The sequence below is a fragment of the Amyelois transitella genome, chromosome 3, assembly GCF_032362555.1.
Source record: "Amyelois transitella isolate CPQ chromosome 3, ilAmyTran1.1, whole genome shotgun sequence".
In the NCBI taxonomy this organism is placed as follows: Eukaryota; Metazoa; Arthropoda; class Insecta; order Lepidoptera; family Pyralidae; genus Amyelois; species Amyelois transitella.
The window spans coordinates 12,906,867-12,925,811 of NC_083506.1; the positions used below are offsets into that span (position 1 = coordinate 12,906,867).

At 37.1% G+C, this 18,945-nt stretch overlaps 1 protein-coding gene across 1 annotated transcript in view; it reads right to left on the bottom strand.

Annotated features, from left to right (window-relative positions):
• Positions 1 to 1,249: 1,249 nt before the first annotated feature.
• LOC106133004 (tripeptidyl-peptidase 2) overlaps positions 1,250 to 18,945 on the bottom strand; it is a 36,179-nt gene continuing 18,483 nt past the window's right edge. Inside the window, exons 19-26 of the mRNA XM_060948492.1 lie at positions 15,792 to 15,947; positions 15,206 to 15,294; positions 11,377 to 11,594; positions 10,470 to 10,581; positions 9,793 to 9,865; positions 8,800 to 8,885; positions 7,213 to 7,384; positions 1,250 to 4,855 (exon numbers count right to left, since the gene is read on the bottom strand). Of these exons, the coding sequence (XP_060804475.1) occupies positions 4,646 to 4,855; positions 7,213 to 7,384; positions 8,800 to 8,885; positions 9,793 to 9,865; positions 10,470 to 10,581; positions 11,377 to 11,594; positions 15,206 to 15,294; positions 15,792 to 15,947 (1,116 nt within the window). The 3' untranslated portion in view covers positions 1,250 to 4,645. The remainder of the gene's footprint in view (positions 4,856 to 7,212; positions 7,385 to 8,799; positions 8,886 to 9,792; positions 9,866 to 10,469; positions 10,582 to 11,376; positions 11,595 to 15,205; positions 15,295 to 15,791; positions 15,948 to 18,945) is intronic.

Below are 18,945 nucleotides of genomic sequence, written 5' to 3' on the forward strand. Positions count from 1 at the left end.
GGGTGTCTCTCAATCACAAGGGAACACTGGAAATCGACGAGAGCCCTTATCACACGCTTACGTCACTCCAATGGATTTAAACAATGTTTATTATTTAACGTGCCGTGTGGTTCTCGGCGCTATATAAAAGGACTAGGACTAAGGGATAGGCTTACAAACTTGGGATTCTTTTTAGGCGATGGGTTAGCAACCTGTCACTACTTTAATATCAATTCTATCATTAAGCCAAATAGCTGAGCGTGGCCATTCAGTCTTCTCAAGACTATGGCTCTGTCTACCCCGCAAGGGATATAGACGTGACCATATGTATGTATAATAGGACAACTCCATATCTTTCCCATGGATATCGTAAGGAAAGGCCTATAAATGGGATTCATCTTGTAGGCGATGGGCTAGTTTACTAGCTAGGCACTATTTTTTAATCTCAATTCTATTATTTAGCCATATAGGTGAACGTGGTCTTTCCATTGACATAATATTAGTCGATACTCTTAAGAATCTTTCAGTCTTTTTAAGACTGTTGGCTCTGTCTACCACTGAAGGGATATAGATGTGCCTATATGAATGACGTGAACTTACTTTAAAAAAAATGATTTAAAGTTCTTACAAAACTCTTATTTTACATTTCTTGAATTTCTTATTTTGTACCCTTGTAAGGCTCACATGTCTTCGCAGAAAACTTTTATGTTTGGCCGAAATTAGATTAATAGGAAAGGACACAGATTAAACCTATTAGGACTTCTAACTTTCAAAGAATAAATTCAACTAGGTAACATAGCACTTTCTCGTAGACCTTGACTGATTTTGATGCCCTATTTACAGATCACGCGTTACAAACATACATACACACAAAAAATATATTTTCGCCCCAAGTTAATCTATACTAATATTATAAAGCTGAAGAGTTTGTTTGTTTGAACGCGCTAATCTCAGGAACTACTGGTTCGAATAGAAAAAATCTTTTTGCTTTAAATAGACCATTTATCGAGGAAGGCTTAAGGCTATATAACATCACGCCGCAACTATAAGGAACAAAGAAATAATGGAAAATGTGAAAAAACGGGGAAAATTATTCATCCTTGAGGGATCCTTCAATGATGCCCAAAATAACTATTCCACGCGGACGAAGTCGCGGGCACAGCTAGTGAATTATAAGCAGTTACTCGCTTCGCTGGCTTGATCAATAACAGAGATCTCTGTGGCTAAAACGTCCATAAATAAAACTTCAAAAATTCATCAATAGTTTTTATTTCGTCATCAACAATTCACTTAGACATTGCCTATATCATAATCACGTAGAACGACAGTGTAATTACAAATTAAAACTAGCATCTTAACACAAAGCCAACTGCGGTAATCAACTATTGGGCGTAAAAAATTAAAGCAAATCTTCAAAATTATAATGAACGGTAAATGTCTTTAAATTATTATTCCTTTTTTTTAAATACCTATATTTTGTGGCGTGAAATTAAAGAAAAACTTCAAAATTATAATGAACTCTAAATGGCACTGATAAGACGGTGGTTGAATCGGTAAAGTGCTCGGTTAAAATTCACAAACTCAAATTCAATTTTTTTCAAATTCAATTTTTTTCAAATTCAATTTTTTTTTTCATTGTTACTATTATTACTTCATATCGCTTAATAATTGTCAAATCTTTTGGTTTCACAATATTGGTTGACGTCAAATAAATTACTTAATACAGGTTCAAACCAACCTCGGCCGTGTACCAATGACAATTTTCAAAGTACCTACATTGGTTTGAATACCAACCGGCGCTCGTACTACGGTGAGGGATAACATCGTGAAGTCGCCTGAATGTGCAAGTTTCCTCAGAGCATCAGTTAGCATTCCGACAGCTATTTCGCAAACATTCTTCTCCTGTGATAAGTCCTGATTATCATAACCTCTCTCTGGAGAGGAGCCCGGAGTACTACTTCAAATATATTTTACAAACATTACACAAATTGCACTTTCTCATATGTTCTCTACTAACACAGATTTTTAAAAATAATCTCATCCAGCGAGTCTTAAAACGCTTCAAGACATTCGATTCAGACGCAGTTGGCTTAGATAATTAAGTAAATTATAGATTAACGTTACAAAAACAATTGACTAAAGCCGGTCGGCTTTCACGACGCACCTTAGACAATAATACTAATGAGGTCATTCGTAATTTATTAACCCGTGATTGTTTACATACACGTCACTGTAAAAAAAAATACTACACAACCCACCCAGCGCTCGTAGTACGGCACGCGCGACGCCGTTTTTATCGCGCGAAAAACATATCGCTGTCGCCGTTTCACGTCATAATAAAAAGCGAAACGGCGATAGTTTTTCGGACAGAAGTTACTATTTCTTTATTAAGTAGTTATCCCCGCAACCTCTCACTCGCTTATCTCGATTCTATCATTAAGCCAATCAGTTATACATGACCTTCAAGGGACAAATATAATGTAGTGACATAAGTGACGTCACACGTGTAGGGTATATTATATATATATTTATATTTATAAAGCTTGGTTCTAGTAATAAATTGAAACATTCCATTTGCATCGTTTGGTCTTCAACAAAAGACAAACGACTATCTCGGCACACCTCATCACGAAATAAAAATATTTATTTCAAGTTTTCTTACATTTAACGTTACTTACGATTGAATATTCAAAGGTATTTAAAGGATTAATTCACACGAGAGCTTTAAACATTATTGAGAGAATAGAGAATTTATAAGTACAGAAGAAACAAATTTCATTGATTGATTGAAAAGGAAATAAAAAAAAAAAATATCATAAATGTCACTCGTGCGAATAAATCCAATGCAAATACTTCACTCTTGCCATCCCTGTCTGGACAATACGTTCGAGACAGAGATAGCACGAGTTTTCAAAACAAGTATCGTTCTAAAAACTTTAAAAAATAATGGTATTCATACTGTTATCTTTATACGAGTAATCCATACATAAGAAATTTGTAACCGACCGATACCTGTTCTTGAAAGGTATTCCCAAAAAAAAAATTTATTTTTTGGTTATTAAATATTATATTATAATTAATAATATATAATATATTATAATAATAACAGAAGAAAGTGATTTTCATAATTCTGTCTGTCTTTATGTTTGTAATCGCATCACGCGAATACTATTATTCTGATTTGAATGTGGTTTCCTCAGATGTATTAGTCTTAGTCAAATTTCACCCTCTACCACAACAAGGGGTAAAAAACAGGGTGGGTCACTCTTTGAATTGAAATTGTCAGTGAACTTTCAAGGCGAACAACGTCACGGGCAACAACTAGTTATCCAAGTAAATCTTAATAGTACATATATAAAAACAATCATTAACCAATGATAAATCTTCTTTGAACTGATATCATAAAAGGTTTCAGCTCACAACAGAACAGCGAATGTCGTATAAACTTGCCTTGACATGTTTTTTTAGCGACGTGCAATATTCTATGTACCAATTTTCCAGATATGTGTAAAAAATATTTCATTGGAAAGCCGTATATATCACTATATTCAGTCAAGCGGTCTATATTTGTATATTATGATTTTATATAATGTATAAATAGTATATGTTCTTATATATGTAAATATATTATGTCAAAACGCGTGGCAGGCTAAAAATGATTGCTTGAACTTGAAACGATTCGTTGTCGACATATAGCAATATTTTTTTAATATACTAACATTATATTCAACTAACATTGTGCATTTAAATTTTCAAATTAACTACTGAGGAACTGTGCGTAGAGAAGAACGATTGTGATTCGTCAATTCCAATTAATCAACCAATCATAACGCTCCATTGAAAAATTAAGCGATTTGATTGGTTGATCCTAAACGTGAACGTGATATTATTGGTCGAACTGATCGCTTTCTTTCTCTGATTTTTTAAGTGATTACTTTACCGACAGTGTCGGATTTGTACCTTATTGATATATTTTTACGGTGAAATTAATTTTCTGGGTGCAATAAATAATATTATCTATATAATTCAAAATATATATTTTCTAATTCTTAATACAAATCGTTTCAAGAACAAAATAGTTATTGCTTTTAACAGGCAGTATATTTCAGTTTATTCATTTCCATTTCATTATTATATTCCATATTCCATTTTCTTTTGACAGTTTTTATCTGAATAGGTGAGTATGAAATGAAAATTAACACATTGAGCTTTATTCATTTCCAAGAATGTAATATAATTGGATATCACAAGAAAAACTTGTTCGCAAATTCGGTTTTTGTTTTAACATAGATAATCTGTGGGACACAAAATTGTATTAATTTATATCCAAACGGTCAGAAGCGACTTGGAGACCCCAAAAATTATTTTCAAATCTTTACTTAAATCAAGAACATAACATATAAAACCATTTTGAGGAGAATAAAATATTTTGAGCATAACATTTAATGGCATAATTCGAAGCATACAAGCAGTTTATCATAAACATACATAAGAACGCGTAACTTTTGGCATAATGAACACAGTTATGCGAAACGATGATTATGCCAAATAATTAATCACATATCGATTACGACTGTCAAAAAGAAACGTCACATCACATACAGCTGTACCTCAACAGTTGTACCTCTTAAGGTACATTAAAAACGTCTGTACCCCGCGAGGGACATTAGAAGGTCCTGTACCCGGTGGGGTACTTCGTGGGAATCATCATGAGCGTGGCGTTCGCCATATATTTCCAGCCTAGTTGCTCGTAGCATTCAATGAGGCGGTCTTCAACCTCCCTGGAGGGGCGTTCCTCTTGTATTTTGTTGAGCAGTTTGATGGCCCGCCCCCAGTGCTCGTTGGAGAAGCAGTGCCACACGCCGTAATGGATCGCCTGTTGTGAATGAATGAAATGAATGAATTCACCGTAGTATAATTATATTAAAATGTACTATTTTGTCAATGGTATATCGGTATGCATGTATAGGTAAGTTAAAAATATTTTAGATGATTTTTTTTTTAAATAATTCAAATAATTCTTATTGAGTATAGGTTTAAGATTCGTATATCTCTTTTTCATTGAGACTTTTTAAAAGGAGCATTATTTAGGGCCCTCACAAACAAAACTAACTCATTTTTATGTGTGACTATATTGATCGTTTGGAGAATATACAAAAAAGGTTTTTAAAGCACATTAATTATCGTTCCAAATCAAGTATATCTGACTACATTTTATCTTGCAAAAAACATCACATATTGCCTCTGGTAAATCGTCGTGAGCTATCGGATCTCGCGTTTTTGCATCGTATCATGAGTTCTCATGTCGACTGTCCGGAACTGCTTCAATCTGTAGCAATATATGCTCCGCAAAGGAGGTTCAGGAGCATCCCCACTTTTTCAGTGCCTGTGGCAGCTACTAACTACAGACAAAATTCTTTTATTTATAGGGCATGTCGTGCGTACAATGAGCTTTCTCATGAGCTAGGCATGGATATTCTAGGACAAAAACTGACATCTTTTAGGACATCAATTAGGAATAAGTTTTTTTCTGATTTAGTTTAGCGCAACCTTCTCTCACTTATTATTTCTTTTTTCTCTGTTTCTTGAGTTTTACTTTTTCAATTAGCATGTATTGTAGGTACATACGTTAATTTACTCATAAGTTAGCTTTTAATATTTTTCTATTAAGTCGGTTTTTACATTGCTTATTTTACTTCTATAAGTGAAGATTTGTAAATGGCTTCATATTGCTATTTTTTGGTTTGTGTTGTAAATTTAGTCGATAATCTTCCAGATAAATAAATAAATAAATAAATTTTTAAACTTAACACGTTGCATTATACTGTTTACAAATAATTCAAATATTAAACGCGCACTTAACGTAACTTTATCTGTTTCGAATCATGTTACATACAATGATCCGATATCAATGATGTTAGGTGACCACAAATCATTGCAACACGATTTCAAATTATTGTATCTCTAACTGTAAGAACCTTAATTAACATTTATTATCACATATTGTAATCATAACAGCTGTCGTTTTAAGAGCGTCGTTGGTCGAATTGGTAAGGTGCCCGGTTAAAATGCGTGATGCGCAGAAGGGCACAGGTTCGAATCATCAGGTTCGAATCCCACCTCGACCATGTACCAATGACTATTTTCAAAGTTATACATTAGTTAGATTACTAATCGACGCTCTTACGGTGATACATCGTGAGAAAAGGCATTTAGGCAATTGGATGATGTAACCGTGGATCCAATACGGATTAGCTTTACTTGCAAAAGTTACAGCGTTCAAATAGGAGTCGGTTCGTGTAAAATCTTTGCTAAGGAGGAAAAGAAATAATGGAAAATGTGAAAAAAAAACGTGGTATCGTAGAATGATCCTACTTTACTCTAATATTTGCTCCCAAAAAAATTAATTATTAATATTGTTTTGATTATTAATGGTAAACATATACTGAAGAATTTATTTAAAGAATATAATATTATCTAACACATTTTTGAAGTTAAATCAGCGTAATTAAGTATTCTATGATATATATAATAAAACTACGAATAAGGAGCAGTTACCCATGGTCATGCATAACTTTGCTCCTGGTATATTTCACGACCAATCTTCATTGTAGAAGTTTTTTGAGCAAAGTTATGCTTTGCTTTTTAAATGCTCCAGTTATGTTATGGTTTACCCTTTTTTTTATAGTAACAAGTGTCGAAAAATTTGTAAAAATCAAAATAAACCATATTTTTAAGTGAAGTAATGTTATATTCTTTCGCAATGGCGCACCGTTTCGGACACATCAAGCGACAAAACATTTCAGAAAATTGGTGCACAATTAACCTTAAAGGAGCAAAGTAGGAACATTTTACTGTAAATTATTCACCCTTGAGGGCTTCAATGATGCCCAAAATAACTATTCCGCGCGGACGAAGTCGCGGGCACATCTAGAAAATGAATATATACAACTAGCTGTGCTCGCGACTTCGTCCGCGTGGATAGTTATTTTTGCATCATTGAAGTCCTCAAGGATGGATAATTTTCCCAGATTTTTTTCATATTCTCCATTATTTCTTCGCTCCTAATGGTTGCAGCGTAATGTAATATAGCCCAAAGTCTTCCTCGATAAATGGTCTATTAAACAAAAAAGGATTTTTCAATTCGAACCAGTAGTTCCTGGGATTAGCGCGTTCAAACAAAACAAACTCTTCAGCTTTATAATATGTATAAGTATAGATATAATGGCTGACCTTAGCGTCGGCGAGGTCGGTGAACTTCAGCAGGTCGGCGAGGTTGGCTCGCAGCGCGGCCGCCAGCGAGTCGCGGGCTGCGCCGCTCTGTGCGCGCGCGCGCAGCCGGCACAGAGCAACGCCGCGGTGGCTCAGCGCCTCGATGAGGTAGCCGCGTTGTTTCTCTTGTTCCCTACGTGAGAGAAACAGATACTTTACATCTGACGTCCTGGTAAAGGGTCAGCTCAAAAGTACCCGAAACCGCCGAGCTTGTATGAAGAGAGTTATGAATGTTGATGAAGCGAAGGAAGTATGCAGAGATCGTGGTAATTGGAAAGAGGTAGTCTCTGCCTACCCCTCCGGGAGAGAGGCGTGATTTTATGTATGTATGTATGTATCTGACGGCCTCTGTAGTACGCTTGTCTGTGACGTTCCCTACGTGAGAAACAAATTGTACTTTACATCTGACGGCCTGTGTAGTACGCTTGTCTGTGACATAGGAGGTCCCGGGTTCGAATCCCGGCCAGGGCATGATGAGAAACGAACTTTGTCTAATTGACCTGGGTTTTGGATGTTTATCTATATAAATATTTGTTATATAATATAGTATCGTTGAGTTAGTATCTCGTAACACAAGTCTCGAACTTACTTCGACGCTAACTCAATCTGTGTAATTTGTCCCATATATGGGATTTAATTATTTATTTATCTGAACATACAAGGAGTAAAATGGAATAGAATAGATTTATTTTCAAAATCGGATACCTACAAAGTATCACTTATTGACGTCACATCACTTAAATCTAGTTATAACTACTACCGCTTCCGAAGCGCATGTGTAAAAGAAGCAGCGGAACAAACTACACTGCAGTATTATCACCGGACGTCAATTTACAAATATAGATCTCTTAAATCTAAATCGTGGACGAATGCACATTATGTGGAGGGAAAAGTCGGAGTGGGAAGGCCTAGACGAACGTGTCTTGATCAAATTAAGGACGTCCTAGCAAAGGGTCAGGTTAAAAGTACATGAAACCGCCGAGCTTGCATGAAGAGAGTTATGAATGTGGATGAAGCGAAGGAAGTGTGCAGAGATCGTGGAAAGATGTAGTCTCTGCTTAACGCTCCGGAACAAAGGCGTGATATTATGTATGTATGTATGTACTTTTGTACCTTCAAACAACTATTCACTAGATGAGAACAAAATCAAGAAAAACACGTACGTCATTTCAAAGATGTTGTCGTCAGCCAATCAATATATATATAGATATATTGTCATTCATAATTTCATACATAAAATCACGCCTCTTTCCCAGAATGGTAAGCAGTGATTCATTTCTCATACTTTGTATACATACATTCAAATAATCATGTCTATATTTCCAGCGGAGAAGACAGAGCCAACAGTCATATCAAAGACCACGCTCAACTGCTCGGCTCAATGATAGAATTGAGATTCAAATAGTGACAGATTGCTTGCCCATCGCCTAAAGGACTACCCTTAATCACCGTTAACGTTCCATAGGAATGAAACAGAGTGCTCCTCTTCTTTTTTCTCTTGATGCCGGGAACCACACGGCACCTGAACGAACAAATAAACAAACTCACTGCTTAATTTTGTTGGCGTCACTTCGCGTGTCATTCTTGATGCCAAGATACGCCAGCAATTTCTCCTGGTCTATCGCATTGATAACCTGATGAAAATGATAAATATAATTCATTAGTCATTGATTCATATTATCACGTATATATCCCATGCGGGGTAGACGGAGCCAACAGTCTTGAAAAGACTGAAAGAAATAAAATAACTTTATATTAAAGATGTATTTATAAGAAAGTAATATACTACTCGTTTTACTTTATAGAGCAAGATTTTTACAATTTACCATTAGTCATTGAGACATCAAATCATTTTATTTCAATTTACCAACAGTCATTGAGACATCAAATTGTATCTTTGAATTATGTGCTAAAATACCAATTTATTTATAGTCTGTAAATAATTTTTGTGGCTGATGTCAAATTGTACCAACGTGCCGCTGCAGATCTCCTCCTTTCTCCTTTAGTCTACTTCAGCGCTCACCAAGTTAAATAGCTCGCCATCCTCTGACGGCTACTTACTAGATGTCGTGTCTATAGCTAAACCCACGCTCTCTTAAATATTGTAAAACTAATCCTAATAAATACATACATACACATAATCACGTCTATATCCCTTGCGGGGTGACAGAGCCAATAGTCTTGAAGACTGATAGGCCACGTTCAGTTGTTTGGCTTTATGAAGGAATTGAGATTCAAATAGTGACAGGTTGCTAGCCCATCACCTAAAAGAAGAATCCCAAGTTTATAAGCCTAGTCCCTTAGTCGCCTTTTACGACATCCATGGGAACGAGATGGAGTGGTCCTATTCTATTTTTATTGGTGCCGGGAACCACACGGCACCTAATAAAGATTGTCGTTAGTCTATGATTGTTTAAAATTATCTCTCATCATCCTTTCAAGACGTATTTTTAAGAGTATTGGCTCTCTTTACCTCGCAAGGGATATAGACGTGACAAAATGCGATTAGGATGAGTAACAGACAAAAATAATAGCGATTACCTTATCAGATATCGTAACGAGTTGTTCACACCACGCGGTAGTCACGTTGGGCTCCTCCTTGGCGTGTGGTAATCTGAAACAAATGAAAATGCCGTCCGATGAAAATGCTGCAGTGTAGTTTGTTCCGCCGCTTCTTCTACACGTGCGCTTTGGAAGCGGTGGTAGTTATAATTAGATTTAAGTGATGTGACCTCAATAAGTGATACCTTGTATCCAATTTTGAAAATACATACATACATATCATCACGTCTATATCCCTTACGGGGTAGACAGAGCCAACAGTCTTGAAAAGACTGAAAGGCCACGTTCAGCTATTTGGCTTAATAGTGACAGGTTGCTAGCCTGTCGCCTAAAAAAGAATCCCAAGTTTGTAAGCCTATCCCTTAGTCGCCTTTTACGACATCCATGGGAAAGAGACGGAGTGGTCCTGTTCTTTTTTATATTGGTGCCGGGGACCACACGGCACTTTGAAAATAAATCTATTCTATTCGACATCCATGGGAACGAAATGGAGTTATCCTATTATTTTTTTATTGGTGCCGGGAACCATACGGCACACTAACAAATTTATCATAAACTTACGTTAAGGTTATGTACAAAAGGCGGCCTTGTAGCATTATGCAATCACTTCCAGGCAAGCGGGTTATCTTAGAAACAGTAAATAACAATTTACTCACTTTTTAGCGTCAGTGGGTGAGTCGATACCGTGTAGATACGCGATATGCGCACCCAGATACCCAGGGCATTTGTCCACCAACTCTTCGTATACTTGTTCCAGTTTGTCGCCCTCTGTAACAAAAATATTTAAACATACATACATACACACATATACATATAATCACAGAGTAGAAAGAGACAACAGTCTTGTAAAAACTGGTAGGCCACGATCAGCCGTTTGGCTTTATGATAGAACTAGAGGCCGCCCGCGACTTCGTCCGCATGGAAACCCTATCAATCCCGCGGGAACTCTGGAATAAAAAGTAGCCTATGTGTTATTCTGGGTCTTCAGCTACCTACATACCAAATTTCATGGTAATCGGTTCAGTAGTTTTTGCGTAAAAGAGTAACAAACATCCATACATCCATACAAACTTTCGCCTTTATAATAGTAGTAGGATTGAGATTCATATAATGTGACAGGTTGCTAGCCCGTCGCCTTAAAGAATCCTAAGTTAACCAGCGTATCCCTTAGTCGCTTTTTACGACATCCATTGGAGAGAGATAGAGTGGTCCTGTTCTTTTTAGTATTGGTGCCGGGAACCACACGGCAATTGGGTGAGTTATTTATTTTATTAGAGGCCGCTTCGTTCGTGCAAGCTCGTGCGGCTGTCAGACGTTTCAAACATGCGCTTTTTTTGAACGTGGCCATTAAGTCTTTTCAAGACTGTCGGCTCTGTCTACCCCGCAAGGGACATAGACGTGACCATATGTATGTATGTACTCACCCAATTTGGACAGCCAAATGAATCTCAATTCAATCATTAAGCCAAACAGCCGAACGTGGCCATTCGGTCTTTTCAACACTGTCGGGGCTCTGTCTAGCCCGCAAGGGACATAGACGTATGTATGTATGTGTGCACTCACCCAACTTGGACAGCCAACCGGTCGCGAACTCCTTGTAAGCGTCCAAATACTCCTCGTGTTTAGGACGCTCCTTGTCTTTGGGGGGCGCGGCTCGCTTGGGCGGCTCGCACGGCGCGTACTGCAGCGCGTAAGAGTCGACTTTGCGCCCGTGCTCGTCCTTTGCGAACGTCACCGTGCCGGTGAGCGTGTGACCTATTGTCAGGTTGGAACGACTGATCCTGGAAAGATACATACATACATTCTGTCAGAAAAGTATCGGGAATGGATTATTTATTTATGGTTCCAAATTCAAATTTTTGTTTTTTTTGTTGTTGTTAGATTGGCACAACTGTTTTCCATTTTGGCGCGGAGTTTGAGTTGCATCTGTTGTTTACATTAAATACAGTGCTATTTTTAGTTATATCATATCTAGTGTGTATTGCTAATTTCATAATGGATAAAAACATCGAACAAAGAGTTTGTCTTAAATTTTGCATTGCCAATGGAATATCGTGTTCGGAGTCACTGAAAATGTTACAAAAGGCTTACGGTGAATCGACTTTATCAAAAACTCGTGCTTATGAGTGGTACAAAGCGTTCAAAAGCGGTCGAGATGTGATGGAAGATTTGCCTCGCTCTGGTAGGCCATCAACGTCTGCAACTGAAGTTAACATCGCAAAAGTGAAGGAAATAGTGACTGAAAATCCTCATTCAACTTTGAGAGAGATAGCCACCGAACTTTCTGTATCTCACGAGTCGATCCGTACCATTTTAACTAATAATTTGGGTATGAAACATGTTGCCGCTCGGCTAGTCCTAAAAGACCTGAATTTTTTTCAAAAACTCAATCGCATGAGAGTCGCTGAGGACATGCTAGAACGAGTCAATTCCGACCCAACATTCATGAAACGCATTGTTACTGGTGACGAGACGTGGGTTTACGAGTTTGACATGCAAACTAGTCAACAAGCTTCGGAGTGGCGCCTTCCAACTGAACCGAAACCGAAAAAACCACGCCAAAGTCGTTCAAAAGTCAAAGTCATGTTGACTGTTTTCTTTGACTATCGCGGTGTTGTGCACTCGGAATTCTTGCCGGAAGGTCAAACGGTAAATAAGGAATATTATTTGAGTGTTATGCGGCGTTTAAGAGAGCAAATTCGACGAAAAAGGCCAGATTTGTGGAAAGAAAATTCTTGGATTTTGCACCATGATAATGCACCTTCGCACAAGGCCATCATTGTGAACGAATTTTTAACCAAACACTCAACAAATACCATCGAGCAACCACCATATTCACCAGATATGGCTCCAGCCGACTTTTTTCTTTTTCCTAAACTCAAATTACCACTTCGTGGCACCCGTTTTCAATCGGTAGAGAATTCGCGGCGAGAACTGACCTCAATTCCGGAAACAGCGTTTAAAAAATGTTTTGATGATTGGATTATTCGTTGGCGTGTATCGTTTCTAAAGGAGCATATTTTGAAGGTGATAAAATAAATTTGGATGAATAACAAACAGTTTGTGTATTATTGATCTTTTCCCGCTACTTTCTTGACAGAGTAGTACATATAGTCACGTAGGTTTGACCGACTGATCCTGGAAACATGATGAATTATGAATATGATTGCAGGCAGGCTAGACTGCCTATGTGTCAACCATTCTTGCGCCATTTCGGGGGGAGTGGTGCAAGAATGGCCACTTTAGAAATCATGCTGTCCCTAGGTACTAACATAGTTTGTAAGCATTACTAATACAAATGAGACCTTGTTACTTATATAAATAAAATTCATTCATTCATTATACATACATACATACTAGTGAGTGATGTTCTGGATAGTTAAAAATGTATATCCGCGAATACGGATATTTAGTGTCAAGATCCGCGGATACAGATACGGATCTTTATTTTTTTATTTAATCGGTGTCGGCGCACGGAATTGTTTACGATCCTCATGGTAACAGACTTTTGGTGGACAAAACTGCCAAGTTACTCTTTTTGAAATACAATTAACCATTACTTAATTTCGATTATGATTAATATTTTTTCGAGTTCCTGTAATTTTTCTTGTATTCACTTGTGTCATCTAATATTTACACTTTATATAGCAAGCAGTATTAATTTACTTTATTAGAACAGTCATTCAGTTAGAATTAATTTTTAGTTTTCTCATCATCTCATAGTTATTAAAGTGATTGTATAAAATAAAATTTTTAATGGTTTATGGAATTTAATAGTTTTTTTTAATTCTACCCCCTAATCCCCTACATACAATTACAAAATAAAATGAATAATGTAAAAGATCCGTAAAAAATCCGTGAGAAAAGTAACGGATACAGATACGGACTATAATTGTCCCTCGGATATCCGCGTATACGGATACGAATATCCGGAACATATACATACATATAGTCACGTCTATATCCTTTGCGAGGTACACAGAGCCAACAGTTCAGGACTGTTGGCTGACAGACCACGTACAGCTGTTTGGCTTTATGATAGAAAGATTATTAAAATAAATAAATATGAACGGGAAAAATTACACTGATTGAGTTGGCCTCGAAGTAAGTAAAGTAAAAAGAAAAGTAGTAAGAGACTTGTGTTACGAGATATTAACTCAACGATACTATATATTTTATAATAAAAAACTTATATAGATGAACATTCAAGACCCAAGCCAATCAGAAAAAGTTCTTTTCTCATCATGCCCTGGCCGGGATTCAAACCCGGGACCTCCGGTGTTGCAGACAAGCGTACTACCGCTGCGCCACAGAGGCCGTCATTTATTATTGATCATTGTTTGATATGTAGATGAAAGCCAGCCGTGTGGTTCCAAAAAAGAACTGGACCAATCAATCTCGTGATCATGTATGTCGTAAAATGCGACTAAGGGATAGGCTGCCTATATAGTCTTTTACAGGCAAAGCATAAGTTCGACGAAGATTTGTACATTAATAAAGTCAAGTAGAGCTAGGTGTGATAGCTAGCTACACTATCAAATTTGCATTTCTTTCTGGTCTATTTTGAACTTCTCATGACACCTTACTTTATACAAAGCTCCATTTTAATTTTGACCTATGTTCATTTGCTGTTTCAACATTGATTGTTTAATATTTTTAATTGATTTTTGAGTCCATTTTACCTGCCATAGAGAAATAAGTGAATTACTTACGACGTCCGCATTTGATTTTAATTTGGCAAAGTATTTGAATATGAGTTGTGCAAATTTGAAATTTAATCTTGACGACGTTCGGGTTAATTTTAAGTATTCATTAAGTTGTGATGTTATTATTTAACTTATTTACCTAAAATTATGGCAAGGAACTCCTATGATAATAAAAGAGTTGTTTCTTATTCGTTTTCTCATTTCATAATTAGTCAGGATAAACTGAAAGGGCAAGTTCAACTTAATGATGGATTGACATTCAAATAGTGAAAGGTTGCTAGCACATCGCCTACAAGAAGATCCAAAGTCGCCTTCTACGACCTCCATGGGTGCAGTGCACGATGGGAAAGAGATGGAATAGTCCTTTGCTTTTCTCAATTGGTGCGGGGTATCACACGGCAAATATTTTACAAACATTTATGTAAAGATTTGTGGCGATATAACTAATGTCACACAAGAACTGTCAATCATAGCGAAGAAAATGTAGCGCTCAGCCAAGAGTCTAAATCGCGATTACAAAGATTTCACGGATGGGAGCATAAATACAATCTCCGACTCAATATCGTCTGTCTCGCGGTTCCCCAGGCATCATACCTAGCCCTTTGAGGTCGAGCCTAAATCACAGCTCCCGCTATAGATTATAAGCGATAAGTGGTTGCAGACAAACAAACAATACGTTGACTTACTTTTCCGTGGTAACCGGAGTGAAATACAAGGGCAGTATAGTGCCGCTGGGGAGTGAAGCTGACACAAATTTCTTGCCACCCGTCAGCGCCTGAAATGAACACATTTTTAAATATTTTGAGATGGTCATATACGTATATTTATTTTTAATTATATAATCCTCTCCCGATTGACAGACAAAGCTCCGCATGCCGCATGAAACGAATAAGACCGGTTCTCGTGACGTTCCCCGAGCAGAGAGCTCGGTCGCCCAGGTGCTACAATCACAGAGACACCCACCTGCGGCTGGGAGCAGTACACGTCCAGCGAGATGGGCTGCGGCAGCCTCTGCTGCACGAGCACAGCTCGGTCGCCCAGGTGCTACAATCACAGAGACACCCACCTGCGGCTGGGAGCAGTACACGTCCAGCGAGATGGGCTGCGGCAGCCTCTGCTGCACGAGCACAGCTCGGTCGCCCAGGTGCTACAATCACAGAGACACCCACCTGCGGCTGGGAGCAGTACACGTCCAGCGAGATGGGCTGCGGCAGCCTCTGCTGCACGAGCACAGCTCGGTCGCCCAGGTGCTACAATCACAGAGACACCCACCTGCGGCTGGGAGCAGTACACGTCCAGCGAGATGGGCTGCGGCAGCCTCTGCTGCACGAGCACGGGCAGCTCCTGCAGCCGCTCCAGCAGCGAGCGGTTCTCGTGACGAACATTCAGTCGGAGGACGTAGTCGCCTTTCTCCAACTTCACTGTGTACTGTGGGAAAGAGATGTTCGGTCGATTAATTAAGTCGTGGCCGGGTCATTCAATTCAACACTGATGACTATGTCTACCCCGCAAGGGAATGTAAACGTGCTGTTGTATCAAAAAGTTAACCAAGCGTCAACAACAACAATGGCGCATACCACCATGTGACGTAATACGTTCTGATTTGCGTTCACAGCGGAGGGGCCAGGGGGGTATTTATTTGATTTTAATTTGTAAAAATAACAATAATCTTAAATTTTTATGTGGAATTATTTCGGTTTTCCTTGTTTAAATATTACAATTTACACCTAGAAACATTCATCCATTGGTTTCATTGTTAGTTGACACAAGCCTATTTTTATTTTCCGAGAGTTAGGTAGGAACTAATATTAATATTAGTGTCAGAATCGCGAGTGTACCTCACGGATTTAAATATCTGTTTTGGATTAAAAACGTACTTGATATGTACCTCAGTGTACCTATCCTAAAATCTGCGTACCTCCTTATAGATTTTTAAATAAAATATGTACACCCGCCATCCTGACGTCAGGACCGCGGGTGTATTTCTGGTAAGCATATGTAGGTAAGTAAACTGTATATATGTAGATTTAGTATTTTGTTTACAGCCAGCATTATGCTGAGGGGGTACCCTTTCGGGAGCACCATCCTACATGTTTATTTTTGTACATATTTTTGTTTCCTTTTTTGTCTTTTTGTCATGGTGTTCTTTGAATAAATTCTTTTTACTTTTACTTTTTTTTACTTTTACCTCTTGTGTACCTTCAGAAACAATTATTAAATAAATAAAAAATATTAAGGGTGCTGAGAAAATGCAAAAAAAAAAATATTTTTTCCGTATCATCTATTATGATAACGTTTAATGCATATGTATAATGCATGGCAAACATAGTAATCCTAAATCTTTCACAATTCAAAAAACACATACACAAAATATTTTGTGTTACCCTTCGAGCCGTTTCCGCAGCACTGGAGCCACAGTGGAACTCGTACTCGTAAATAACTCGATATTTCAAGATTTCCATTTTGTAAACTTGGTGACGCAAGCAGGAAATTCAGAAGAAAAAAAATCCAATAAAAGACGGTTAACGAAATTCAAATACATGTGTAAATAGCCGTATAAATTTAAATTTGGAACTCCTAACAAAAGGGGAGATATTTGTGATTAAAGTGGCCAGTACAAGAAAAACGCCAATAGGCTATTACACTCTTTTTTGAAAACTGTTTTAAATCAATCCTGAGACTGTGTTATACCTATAGAATTTTTATTAAAATTTTTTGAAGCCGAAAAGTGCTCTAAAAACGATTTATTATTTATGATTTTGTATTTTCGCGCGAAAACGCCATCCACCATGCTGTTTTGACTCGTGACGTCATACTTTTAGTAAACAATACGGCTCTACGTAAGACTAAAGTAAAAAGATTTTTGTAATAATGAATTACAATACATATTGTTGGTGTCTTGTTCCTGAATGCAAGAATACAAGTATAAAAACACCAGAAAAATTGTGGATTCCACTGCCAAGTGATATTAAAATGAGAAACAATTTCGCCACCATCAACGTATTAATCCTCGGTAGATTTATATTGTCTGCTTTCACAAAACCGTCTTCCATGATTCTATTAAATTATTAAAGAGTAAAAACCCAAAAACGTGATAGAAATTTTAAAATTTCAAAATAAACAGAGCCTGACATCATCAATATGTTTTCGATTCGATATTTGTTTACTAAAAGTATGACGTCACGTCAGTACCCAACATGGCGGATAGCGTTTTCGACTTTTGAAGAACAGATTAAAAAAGAGGATTTTTTAAATTGAATTATAAAATCCATATTGCACTTTTATGAATAATGATCGATGTTTTTCTTTTATTTTTTACAAAATCTATAAGATACGTGCATTTTTATATTTTTTTTTACATGGTGTAAAATAGCCTATTTCATACGTAGGGAAGCCAGTTTCATATGAAAATGCTGCAGTGCAGTTTGTCACCGCTTCTTTTGCGCTGACGCCTTGGAAGCGGCAGTAAACATAGTTTTAAGTAATTTATTTGACGTCAACCAATTTATTTATTTATTTATGTACACAAAATGATATACAGGAGCATACAATACAGTTATTATAGTACAAAGGTGCTACTTATTTCAAAAGAAATCTCTTCCAGTAGACCCATGAGAGGAGATAAATGAATTTTGGAGCGGTATGGCGTGTGCATAAATAACATTAAACTAAAGATACATGCTAATACTTAAATAATTAAACATGGAACAATTAAATAAATGACAGTAATAAACTACATAAACATACTAATATATATATATATATATAATATAAGTCTATTTCGAGAGATATAATCTTTCACTCGTCGTTTGAATGAAGAAAGAGTTTGGGAATCGAAAAGATTTGACAATTATTAAGCGATATGAAGTATCCTATAATGAATAAAAAAATTATTTTTTTAATTTGAGACGACAAGGAATAGTCTTACCGTACACATAACATGCTCACACGACTTTCATCAATCGCAACACGCTGCTTTCACAGGCAGAGATCGTTGCAAATGGAAAATGTCGTCTCTGTCTACCCCTCCGGGAAAAAGGCGTGATTTTATGTATTTACTAGCTGTCTCGGCAAACATTTTTTTGCCATATATATATAATTTTTAAGTAATTTCTAGTTAAAAGAATATGTTAAGGGTGGACAACCCTTATCACTAATGGGTATGAAAAATATATGTTCGCCGATTCTCTGACCTACTCAATGTGCTCACAAAATTTCATGAGAATCGGTCTAGCCGAGAATTTTATATATAAGATGTGCAGTGTGGTCTCCGGCACCAATACAAAAAAGAATAGGACCACTCCATCTGTTTCCCAATGGATGTCGTAAAAGGCGACTAAGGGATAGGCTTACAAACTTGGTATTCCTTTTAGGCGATGGGCTAGAAACCTGTCACTATTTGAAACTCAATTCTATCATAAAGCCA